This window comes from Lissotriton vulgaris, chromosome 8 (assembly GCF_964263255.1).
Source record: "Lissotriton vulgaris chromosome 8, aLisVul1.2, whole genome shotgun sequence".
Classification (NCBI taxonomy): domain Eukaryota; kingdom Metazoa; phylum Chordata; class Amphibia; order Caudata; family Salamandridae; genus Lissotriton; species Lissotriton vulgaris.
In genome coordinates this window covers 1,167,711,275-1,167,724,012 of record NC_141696.1, presented here as the reverse complement: position 1 = coordinate 1,167,724,012, position 12,738 = coordinate 1,167,711,275, and the positions used below count along the sequence as shown (strand labels likewise).

Sequence of the window (12,738 nt, the reverse complement as noted above, 5' to 3'; positions counted from 1 at the left end):
CATTTTCCTTCATTCTCGTACATGGCAAGTAACAGGCAGATTTTCAACAGTGCGAGGCATACTTTTGTTATTTAATCCAAATAAGATTTTGTTTCTTGCAGTTTACGACTGTTTCAGAAGTTCGACAATTTTCGGATCCTCGTCTGTGGAGGAGATGGAAGCGTCGGCTGGGTTTTGTCAGAAATAGACAAGCTCAGTTTGCACAAACAGGCACGTTGATGTTTCATATCAGCATTTAACCATATTTACACATAATATAAAACGTGCATGTTTAGGCCACTGTCCTGTTTTATTATTAAGGCCAATAGTTTGTATGTGCTAATGCAATTGCCCGTTGCCTATTGACAACAGCAAGAGTAAAAAATCTTTGATGGTAGTGTATATAACTTTTGATTTCTTGAAAAGTAAAGTTTAGGTCTTCAGATATTTTTGCAGTCAGAAATAGCGAAAAAGTGAGAGACACAATCATGGATCCAAGAGATCAAATATTTCCTAAATTGATAGATGCTTAAAATGTTACTTTTAAGTAGTATTCTTAAAGAGGCTTGTCGTTATTTTCCCCTTCCTCATTTACTGTGCCAAAATAGGGAATCTTACGAATCTGATTGACTATTATTTTGTTCACACTGACAAGGAAATAACTGCAATTTATATGCAAGGCCATACCTACGCTTTTCCTAATTCTATTGATTTTGAAATTATTAGGCAAATCATTCTCTTTAAAACATAAACTAAAGCACTGCTCACAAAACAAACTTATGTGCTCTGCTGTTACATGAGTATGACTGGTTTAGTCACTAGGTGCTGCGTATACCTAATACTTTGTGTTTTGAAACCCATCTTTTCACTCATTTTTTCCCACTTAATACTAGAATGTCAAAGGTGCAAGTAAGGGTAAACATCTATGTTATCCTGGTTTGTCATTAGAGTTATTATTATTAGTATTATTTCTAATATTGAAGAAAATTTTATTGGGCTTTTCATCGACAGCAACACGCTGGAAGCAGTGTTCATGTATCCGTCCAGCTGCACAGTTAAAGTTGAAAAGCACCCAGAAAGAAAGAATGGAGCGTTAGCCTGGTTGTGTTGTCACATCCATCCTAATGTTTGGAGGTCAAAATTAATACAGTGAAGAGGTCTGACGTATGTTAAATGAGGCAGAATAATTTGATATTAGGCTAGCTGGGCAAATATTGTAATGGCAGTGCTTCATTTCAGCCAGTGCTGAGATTTACTCCAGCTGTAATTACAACAGTCACAGAATGCAAAACATTAAAACAATTTGGGATTCTTTTGTTTCTTTTCTTGCATCACCTGGTTTTAAAGTTTGTAGTGTGTAGTTTCCAATGTTTTTATCACAATACCAGACCTATTCTCTCTTTGCATTTCAGTGTCAACTGGGAGTGCTTCCGCTAGGTACTGGAAACGATCTTGCTCGAGTCCTCGGATGGGGTGGTGCATGTGATGATGATACTCAGCTGCCTCAAATTTTGGAAAAATTGGAACGAGCCAGTACGAAAATGTTAGACAGGTAGAGTACTAACAAGATAAAACTTGGACTTTGTAATTTCAAATCCTCTTAAGTTTTCATTATTGAAACCAACCACCATGTAGCTTCCATTCCCTCCCACCTGTCCCCTCCACGTTGCTTCTGTTCCCTCCCACCCACCCCCTCCACGTTGCTTCTGTTCCCTCCCACCCACCCCCTCCACGTTGCTTCTGTTCCCTCCCACCCACCCCCTCCACGTTGCTTCTGTTCCCACCCGCCCCCTCCACGTTGCTTCTGTTCCCACCCACCCGCCCCCTCCGCGTTGCTTCTGTTCCCACCCACCCGCCCCCTCCGCGTTGCTTCTGTTCCCACGTTGCTTCTGTTCCCATCCCGTTGCTTCTGTTCCCACCCACCCGCCCCTCCACGTTGCTTCTGTTCCCACCCACCCGCCCCTCCACGTTGCTTCTGTTACCACCCACCCGCCCCCTCCACGTTGCTTCTGTTCCCACCCACCCGCCCCCTCCACGTTGCTTCTGTTCCCTCCCACCGCCCCTCCACGTTGCTTCTGTTCCCTCCCACCCGCCCCTCCACGTTGCTTCTGTTCCCTCCCACCCGCCCCCTCCACGTTGCTTCTGTTCCCTCCCACCCGCCCCCTCCACGTTGCTTCTGTTCCCTCCCACCCGCCCCTCCACGTTGCTTCTGTTCCCTCCCACCCGCCCCCTCCACGTTGCTTCTGTTCCCTCCCACCCGCCCCCTCCACGTTGCTTCCGTTCCCTCCCATCCGCCCCTCCACGTTGCTTCTGTTCCCTCCCTCCCACCCGCCCCCTCCAGGTTACTTCTGTTCCCTCCCTCCCACCCGCCCCCTCCAGGTTACTTCTGTTCCCTCCCTCCCACCCGCTCCAGGTTACTTCTGTTACCTCCCTCCCAACCGCCCCCTCCAGGTTGCTTCTGTTCCCTCCCACCCGCCCCCTCCGCGTTGCCTCTGTTCTCTCCCACCCGCCCCCTCCGCGTTGCCTCTGTTCCCTCCCACCCGCCCCCTCCGCGTTGCCTCTGTTCCCTCCCACCCGCCCCCTCCGTGTTGCCTCTGTTCCCTCCCACCCGCCCCTCTGTGTTGCCTCTGTTCCCTCCCACCCGCCCCTCTGTGTTGCCTCTGTTCCCCCCACCCACCCCCTCCGCGTTGCTTCTTATCCCTCCCACCCTCCCCTCCCCTCCCCTCCTCCGTCTTGCTTCTTACCCCTCCTCCATCTTGCTTCTTATCCCTCCCACCCTCCCCTCCTCCGTCTTGCTACTTATCCCTCCCACCCTCCCCTCCCCTGTCTTGCTTCTTATCCCTCCCCTCCTCCGTCTTGCTTCTTATCCCTCCCACCCTCCCCTCCTCCGTCTTGCTTCTTATCCCTCCCTCCCTCCCTCCTTGTTGCTTCTTTTCCCTCCCTCCCCATTACCCTATGCTCAACGCTACTACACTCTACGCCATTGCACTCTTAGCCACTACACTCTACTGCACACCACTGTACTCTGCGCCACTGCACTCTACGCCACTGTAGGCCACTGCACTCTACTGTGCATCACTACCCAATACCATTGCACTCTATGCCACTGCACTCTACTCTGCACCACCGTACTCTATACCACTGCAAGTTTACGCCACTGCGCTATACAGTGCACCACTCTATGCAACTCTTCTTTATGCCACTGCACTCTTCTCTATTCTGCACCACTCTACTCTAGGCCACTGCAGTCTATGCCGCTCTACTCTGCAGCACTACACTATGGCACTGCACTATACGCCTCAGCACCACTCTATGCCACTCTACTCTGCACCACTCACCGGCACTGCACTCTACACAACTCTGCGGTACTTTGAATCAATCTATGCCACTCTACCACTCTATTCTGTACCACACTGCATCACTGCACTCCAAGGCACTGCACTCTACTCTACACCATTGTACTGTACATCACTGCTCTCTTCTCTGCACCATTGTACTCTACGCCACTGCACTCAATGTTAGTTTACTCAACACCACTGCAGTCTATGTCACTCTGCCACTCTACTCCTCTCTGCGCCACTCCACAGTACGCCATTCCAGCCCACTCTGTACCATGACACTCCACTCCGCTCTACTCTACTGCACCCCACGCTGCTGTAAAATATAGCTCTTGTGTAGGTGAAACTTATTGACTTTGCCTGCTTGTTTCATATGTTCACGAATAGTATTGTGAAATAGATGCAAAAGGGTTCACTGGGCAAATAGACTTTTCATTGCAGATAAATCTTAGAATATAGGACTTATTCACTATCCATCTAGAAACAGTCAATAGATGGCACCCTTGTGAGACATCCCTCTATAAATGAATGTTAAAGATGAGGAGCACTGTTAAAAAAAATTCTACATTAACCTCCTTGTGATAATGTTCGTTTATCCTCAGGTGGAGTATAATGTCCTATGAACTCAAGCTACCACCAAAGCCTTCCATTCTACCAATCACTCCAGAGGAAGAATCTGAAGAATGTCAGGTATGGTTTTATATTTTGACTATTTTTAATGTGATGTTAGTTGGATTTGACTCTGTTTTGGAACTAAGTCAATTCCTCCATTTCACACAAGCATTTAACATAGAATATGATTTGTAGTGCTTATACAGCGTTTTGGTTCTCCAAAGAGCAATAACTATTGGCTTTTGATTTGTGACATTAATGCTTTGATTACCTGCTAATACTCCCATTATTTCTGTTCGGTCATTCTTAGCCAATCCTTATTTGTGTGACTAGGAACAGTGCTACATGCACACTATATTACACCAAAACAAGCATAATATGGGCTTTCGCCATCGACTGCACTCCTGGCTACCGATCGTCGGTCTGTAACAGTCTCATATTCCAGTGTCCAATCCTGTGTAAACTACCTAAACTGTCTAATTAAAAGAACAGCATAAAAAAGGAAGAAGGGATGTTCACAAGACCATTGCAAGAAAGACGCCAGTGGAAAGTAATACCACCACCAGCTAAGGAAAGTATTGCCTCCACGGAATCATCCAACACCCACTTCTAATTCTAAAGATTTTCCTCAAACAATCCAACACATGCCAAGGATACTTCTGTAAAATATAGTTCCTGCAATCTGTGTTATAACACCAGCACGGATGACACGCTTAGTGTCTGATTCCAGTATCCCTTAGTTGTAGCCTTTAGTGTAAAGTGACATGGTAAGCCCATGTTGCAGCCTTACCCATCATTGAGTCTTGCTCGGTTGGGGTATATCTTTGGTGGAACAGGATACAACCCCTGAGTGATTGGCTTCCTCTTCATTTTAGAGAAAAGAGATCACTAAATGAAAGCATTGTTGAAGGCTGAATGCATTTCAGAGTATTCCCTACAATGTATGACTATCTGGTGCATGAACAGACCTCAGCTGTTCCACCCAGATACAGTAACTCTGTCCTGCAAACACAAACCTCCCACTGCAATTTTAAAGCTGTAGTTGTGAATGGTAAGGCTGACGTCTCGTTTTTGTGAAATTCATATACCTTGGGTATGTAAGACTTGTCTTGGGTTAAGTTAAAACCTGTTTCAAAATGTTGCTAAGTAAGAGTCTTGAACCAATAGAAACTACAAATCACACAAGATTCTGGTTGATGTAATGTCCACGAGGAAAAAGGTCCTGGCAAAGAACAACTTAAAGGAAGCGTCCTCAAGGAATTAAAACAATCATTACCTTGCAAAGGTCCTAGGCGGGAGCTGAGGAAAGGGACCATAAACTAAAAAAGATCTTTCAAAATCTCAGGACCAAACTGGATTGCCATTGCAGCAGTGATATGCCCTATATACATACCAAGTTATGAAAAAGGCCCCGTGATGGTTGTGAAAATAGAGTTTGGAGGACCTTGTTCATGCTTGTACTGCTGCAGTCACTCCTTTGGATAAGCCCTGCCCCTGAGGGCATATTATTTAATTTCCCACGTGACTGAGGAAGCTTCTGTCTGGCCTACATGAACAAGAGGGGACATTTGAGAACTGTCAGGAAGACTGGTGATATCCACCCCCCCATCACTGATATCTGAATGAGTAAATGAAACCAAACCATTCCCCACCACTGGTGAATAACCAGTACCAGAGCTGCCCACTAGCACAAAACCTACACTAGGACCCTGAAAAGGAGGAAAATATGGAATTATACATCCACCTCCTAGAAACGCATGCAAAATGGGGTTGTAAACTATTTCTTGTATGGCAGATAGGCTGAAGCAAACCTCTCCGATGGCAGAAGAGAAGCCAGAAGACAATGCAAAGATCCATCTGACACATTCAGCTTCTATGTTGTACAACCCCTGAAAGTGGATTGCCAATATTGAAAACCTACGAGTCTCTGCCAGTAAATCTTTTCCCACCACCACATTTGAGAAAAGGTAACTCTGTATCACGTATGTCCTTTTTAGGCTTGTGCATTTAGTTGCACATTCTCAAAAACAAGCCCTAATGCCTAAGTGACCAGTGACACTGGAGAGGATTGTTTGCTAGAGTAGCCATCCCTTCTTAACCAGAGACCTCTGTCGCCTCATGAGAAGCAAAGTAGCAGGAAGGAACAGTGAAACACTCTGGGTACAGTGTTACCTTTCTAGCCACCTCTACCAGTAATGACAGTCAAGTCAGTCATGGGCATCCGAGCCTTGAAGTACTAGGAATAGGGTTTCTAGCACCTGAGTACACACCTGGCTTGTGTCACAGACGCGTGCCCTCCATGATCTGACTAGTGCCCCCAGATTAATGCAGTCTGTTAGGAACAGAAAAAGAACAAACCAAAAGGTTGCAAGGCACGACACAGGAAAGAGTGACCTGCCATATTACCCTGGACGCTTTCTACTTCATCATGGGATCACTCACATATCATCAGAGTGTCTCTGTTGATTTTTTTGACAGGAATTCTACCCAGGCCCATCCTGGATTGACCTGCATAAACTGAAAATCCAGGAAGAATATCAGCAGATTGATATTCTGAGTGATCTTGAATCCATCTCAGTCCAGCTAGAAATGAAGTGTGCACCAACAAGTTAGGGTGGGCACTGATCTTCCACTCCTCGTGATGGATGTACCCACTAATGGGACAGCTCCCTGGTGAAAACACCTAGGGTGCTTTGACTCACCGGCCAGACTACAAAAAATGAATTGGTGGTTAATGATTATGAAATTTAGAATTTCTGGTGAACTTCATCCAATCGCAGTATGCAGTAATGTCTTCTGGTAGTCTCCTGGTCCAAAGAGATCAGAGAGTCCATCTTGAAATGGATTTCTGTGGCATAATTTTTGACCCACCTTGAGGATCATTCAGGACCATCAGAAGTCTTAAGTATGAGAAAGACATGGGACACCTTGACCCCACTTATTCTTCTGAACCCTTAAGATGGCTCTGTTTTAAATAGCCCAAGAATCTATGACCGAGCCAGAACTAGTCGGGCTGTATGGATCATCTGTGTTCTGAAGGCACAAAGTACTGAGGCAGATTTGCTCAGGTATTGTTTATCCTTGCAGATCACTTGCAACATCTATCACAAAACTGGAAATGAGTTGTGCCTGCATGCAGCTATACATAGTGCACTGGTAAACAAAATATGATACATGATCAAAACAAAACCTACAAAAGCCTGAATCATCCATCGTCCAAAACTGAGGCTCTACCATGTGTTTCAGAAATGAAGCAGTCTGCCCCATAGCTGAAGCTTTTAGTATAATCGCAGGACACAAATAGGATAGTGTCATAGGCTTAAGGCGACTCCTAAAGTGAGCTGTACCTGGTCCCTTGCTGGAATGCTCGTCAAGAAAATGTCACATCACTTACTGAGAAACGTCTCAGCTGTGAACTCCCCTTAGTGACAGGTAGGTAAGATTAGCGCCAGGCAGGCTTGTAGGTAGCAGAATGCTTGCTACTCCTTGCAAACCATGACTGTGTGTGTTTTCTTTAAAGCCGTGGCCTGTCATATCCAGGAAATTACGTTGAAAAAGTATGCTCTACAGAATACGGTCCACCTTACAGCCCATTTTCATATCAGAGTGCAGAAAGGTTGTGTCATGTAGAAATGTCATTCATACTGGAATTTCCACCTTTCCTTTCCATTATGAAGTTGTAAGCTAATGATGCATGGATGGGCTGAGAGCTCTGACAGCAGGTCCAGTTTAGCTCCAATGAACGTACTAAGGGTCAGCATGCCCTTTCCCGTTAAAATTCTACTTAGGGTCTAGCTAAGAGGCAGCTGCTTCTACCCCTTTGAATTCACTGACCGCTGGGAAAATCCACGATGAAAGAGAATTTAGATTTAGTTAGAAGGAAGTGAGGGATGAGGTATAACCAATTTAGTCTTTTTCCTAGCCCTCTTTCTCACATTCCCCTGGTGTGTAAGGACCTCTGCAATGAAATCTGTCAAAAGGCCTACCAGTTGGTCCCTAGACATGAAAGTCATTGCAGGAGATGACACCCCATGAATGTTAAGTCAAGCGCCCCCTTTTCTTTAAGAAGGTACATCTGTCCTTGCATATAATGCAAAGCCCACAATCACATCAACCAGCTATTGTCCCTCCTTCACCTTGCTAAGTGAAGGCAGAGTCTTGGGCAAAAGCTCTGATTGCTTCTATGTTGGCAGGTGTTTCACCTCCTTAGCAAGGTGAATTTACTTTGCAAAGAACTGGAATGAGGAAATCATATGAGGACGTAACACATTTCCAGACTATTCTTTAACTTGGGGGAAAACATAAATAAATATGGATATGTGTTTATATAACAATGTTGTAATTTCTTAAAATTGCAATTCTACAAAGCAACAGACTTTGACATTTTTCAAGTTATGAGAGTAGAAATGATGAGAAATAGTTTTTCTCTCTGCTACTAAGAACCACATTGTGAGAAATTATGTGCCGTAATATACAGGGCATGTGAAATAACTGAGTGATGGAAAATTCCCGCTGAGTATGCTGAGCCCAGTAGCCTTCTTCAGGACAAAAAGATTAGCATGGCAGTAATTCAAATTCAAAGGCCACTTTAAGATATATTATCACTTCATATAAAGACGGCTAAGGTCACATGTCTTTGAACTACATTCTTAGTGTCTATATTTCATTAATACGTTTGCAATTTCACTGTGGATATGTGTATTTTTACATTAATGAGCAACTATTCCAAGCCTACAAATTTTGTCAATTAGAAGTCAACTAGGAGCATTCAAAATGTATACTGAGCAAGCTTCACTTTTTGGCTGGAGTATTCTAGGTCAGCTGTCCACAGTGCATCGCATCCATATTTAAAGCTACGCCAAGGCAGTTCTTGGGGGCCACTACTAAAAGGAGGCAGTAGGGATTACATTTGACAGCTCCCTGGTGTGGTTTCCCCCATTAAAAAGATGTTGATCATTTGAGTGATAATGCAATATTGATACCTCGTTCTCTGTTATACATTAAAACTAAGCATGAAGTGGCTCTTGTTTGGACTGTGTTGTAACCATTAAGACATTCAGTAAAACAAATGCTGAATTGAAAGAAACAATAAGGGAGTTGAGTAAACTGGGCTTTTGGTGTTCGGTGTTATATGCCTTCCAAGGATGAGGGGGATGCTCTTTTGGAGAACAGAAGCTTCACGGTAGAGCAGTGGAAACACTCAGAGGGGGGGGGGATACTTTGTCAGTCCTAATTCATTGCCTAATAAGCAAGGTACTAAGTGTACCAAAGAGATTGGCATTGAATAAAAAAGCAGGTGCTCTGTGGTAGCCAGTGGCACGTGTTATTTCACAAGTCAATGTGCTGTTTTGCTTTAATGGACAGGGTGCCCACTGCTCTACCCGTGTTTCCTTGTCTTGCTAAACATGTTAAATTGTCGCTCTGTGCATTATTTTCTTAGGCTGAATGCTTTGCAAAACATTGAAGCCATTTTTATAATTTTGCGTGCTATTTGCACTACTCTGCGTTGTATTGTGTGAACCAAAGCAATACATTATTGCATCTGCACCTAGCCCCAACCTGTCAAGAACATACAAATAAGTGTATTAAAAACACATGTTCTTAGAATTGCTTTTTGGTACTGTTCCAACATTAACCTGGCATTACAGAGCACGCAGAAATAAGCATTCCTGATCTCACTCCTCACGTGAATGTTTTTGAAAGCTCCAGGTGGGAAAGTGTTAAAAAAAATGGGAATTGCCACAGGGATCAATGTTGATTTGCATGGTAATTTCCAATTTCTTAGAGAACACTCTTTATGCAAATTGGAATGCTGCTGTATTCCCATGTCCTGGAATTACTTATTCCCACCTCTGTATTCTAATGCTAATCTGAATGAGGGGTTTGTGTCTTAAAGATGTATGATCTAGAGCATTGATTCTTGTTTATTTATATGGTTCATGAAACTTGTACAGTATTTCTGAAATATTTTCAAATTATAGTTCATAAGAAAGCGAATGAGTGCAAGGGTTTCCTCTCCAAGTGCATTCTGGCAATCAAATGTTATCAAATTTCTATGATGTGTAAGAACATCATTGTTAGCATTTCATTTATTCATTAAAAAAACTATTTCTGCTCATTAATACTTTTGCAGTGCTTTATGCTCTGTATTCCTCTTGGTGATTAACCTTCGAAAGCACCTGCTTTCTCCTATTATATGCTGGCCATAATTGCCATCCGTGTGAGGGGCAGACATTTGACTATGTGTATACATGATTGAGGAGTGATACACTTTGGCTAAAAAACATAGAGGCCTAGAATCAGTGGCAAAGACCGAGACAGGAAAATACATGGCTAATCTTTATCACAAATACTCTGAAAAACTGTATCCTAGATGATTACTTGAAACCCTTCCTGCCCGTTTCTTAGTATCAGTTACCATTTGACTGTTTATTAGTAGATGGTCATACCTTCTGGACGTTGGCATGCTTAATGTCTCCCCAGTTATAAACTTGTGGGTTTTCGTACTCGTCACAGTAAGAAGGCAGTCACTATTTCGTTGTGGGATGGTCTAAACCTAGCTGCTGACGTCTACAGAGTAATGCGCTGATTGTATTACATCTTTCACCAGCATTTGGCATTGTCATGAGTTCCTCCTGAAGGGGGTGAATAATGAAGCTATGCCAGGTAAAACAAACAGGTTTGTTTCATACCTTGCCAGCAACGATCAAAGAGAAACCTTTGGTTGATTTACTTCTCCTTTTAGCAGATCTACCAGTGGCTTAGAATTTATTTAACCTTTAGTCAAACTTCCTTCTTCGCTTCTTTGATCATTCGGCCTCCATTTGTAATTCTATTCAGATTAAGCTATCATACCTCTGATGTTTTTACCTTGAAGCGCTACCTCTTGGTGGTTAAAGAGGGATTGTGTACTCAGTGTCTCAAGTTGAGCACAGACAAATCCGATATTTTATTATCATGGCTAGCCACACCACTCACTGGCACCCTTCCTCTGGGTTCCCTCATTTTAGCCTTTCCTTCAAACTATCACACTCAGTTAAATGTCTTGCGGTTAAGTTTGACGCCTCCTTTCAGAGGATCAGTTAGGTCACTGCAGTTACTTCTTTCTGATCTTTACTTCATCATATTCTACATTGGCTTTCTGAAACTAACCAGTGTGTTACTATTTTAGAAATGTGGCAATCAGTGGCACCAGGTTCATTGTAGCACTTATTTAAGCATGAAGCTGTCTTAGGTTGACCGCCTTAAGTTCTTTCAAAATCGAGCATCTCCCTTGCTGGTAGCTGCATTCCATTTCTTCTCTACCACCCGATCCTGAAAGTTCTGCATTTGCTTCCATTTGAGACGTTAGTCAACTTTAAGGCACTGTGCTTTGTTTACCCTTCTTTTTTTGGCACAAATTCTTGATTCCTTGAAAATTGAATAATCAGATTACCTCCTGTCAAGATCTTTGTTCTTCCTCGCAGAGTCTTTTGTGCGTTCTCTGATTTTGCAAGATCATGTTGGGAAGCCATACCCTGTACGTCTTAGCGCCTTTAATGTGAGACACTCTGCCCTCTAATCTTAGAAACATCTACTATTTGTGTTTTAGGAAGGTATGGGAGCTCTTATTCTATCAACACTTCACTGCTCTGACCGATCTTCAAGAGACCTTCAGATGGCGCAGTGCCTTGTCAGGGCACAGTACATAACATAACAGAGTTTCTGACCCCAAGGACATACACTGTTAACTTCCAACAGTGTAAGCGTATTCCATTAAGAGTTAAATGGTGGTTAAGGAACAAAAGAGGTCGTAATGTGTTTTATATGCAGTTGGATAGGAGCACGTGTCTGTTTGTTTGGGAGGGCGGCTGGATGGAATTCTGGTGTGTAATGAAGATTTTTCTCACTAGTGTAAAGCCCTTAACAAATAAAGACAAACGATCTGAGCTGAATTGTATAGAAACTGGGTTGGAATTTTTATTAAATTATCGGGAAGATGAATAAATTATACGAATACTCATGAAAAAAGAATGCGTTGATATGAATGCAAAATAAGCAAATGATATTAAAAAAAATTGAAAAACAATGTGACAATTAATTGGCCCAAAAAAATGAAATGTTGTACATTAGGAAGTATGATCACTGCTCAGTCCGAGTAGCTTCTTCTCAGTCACTTAAATATTTCTTTAGACTTGTAGACACATAGGAAGTCTGTTGAGAAAACTTTGCAAGAAGCTTTAAACTGAACTAGCTTCCTTTCTATGCACAACAGTATGGCGGGAAGTAAGAGGAGTAGAGAGCACCGTTCCAAAAATGTCCACTAGATACTAAAAAGAAGTGCACTAGTGATGTGAAAGAAATGTGCATTTTTAAAACTAGATTCATCATTTGTAAAGTGAGTAGAAAAAATGTTTGTAAGATTTTCTTTGTGTAACAAATGTTTTGTATGAATGACTTTAATCTGAAAAGAAAGTTTTTTCTACTTTCAATTTATTGTTAAACCAAGCGTTTCTATCTTTTATGTGCAGGTGCAGATCTCTGCCTATGAAGATTCTGTTGCTGCTCATCTTGCAAAAATACTCAATTCTGATAAGCATTCTGTGGTCATATCGTCTGCCAAGTAAGTTGTGCTCAGTAGTGAAGAGAATTGTACTTTTTCTGTAATGTTTCCTATTTACCAAATAGATATCACAGCACCTCCTATGAGAGTGTACTTCTGCTTCTAATACTGATGTTTCTTTAGCGCTAGGGTGTATTGAGAACACTGTTGAGAGGCGCTGCTTCCAAGTTTCATCATCAATAAAAAGTGGATGAAAGGTCTACCCTT

The 12,738-nt window shown here is 42.9% G+C and overlaps 1 protein-coding gene across 3 annotated transcripts in view; it reads left to right on the top strand.

Annotated features, from left to right (window-relative positions):
• The window catches only part of DGKH (diacylglycerol kinase eta), a 749,224-nt gene that overhangs the window by 502,767 nt on the left and 233,719 nt on the right, over nucleotides 1-12,738 (top strand). For all 3 annotated transcript variants that reach the window (XM_086935028.1, XM_086935027.1, XM_086935026.1), the window contains exons 10-13: nucleotides 102-210; nucleotides 1,392-1,531; nucleotides 3,920-4,007; nucleotides 12,440-12,531. In XM_086935028.1, coding sequence (XP_086791154.1) covers nucleotides 102-210; nucleotides 1,392-1,531; nucleotides 3,920-4,007; nucleotides 12,440-12,531 — 429 coding nt within the window. The remainder of the gene's footprint in view (nucleotides 1-101; nucleotides 211-1,391; nucleotides 1,532-3,919; nucleotides 4,008-12,439; nucleotides 12,532-12,738) is intronic.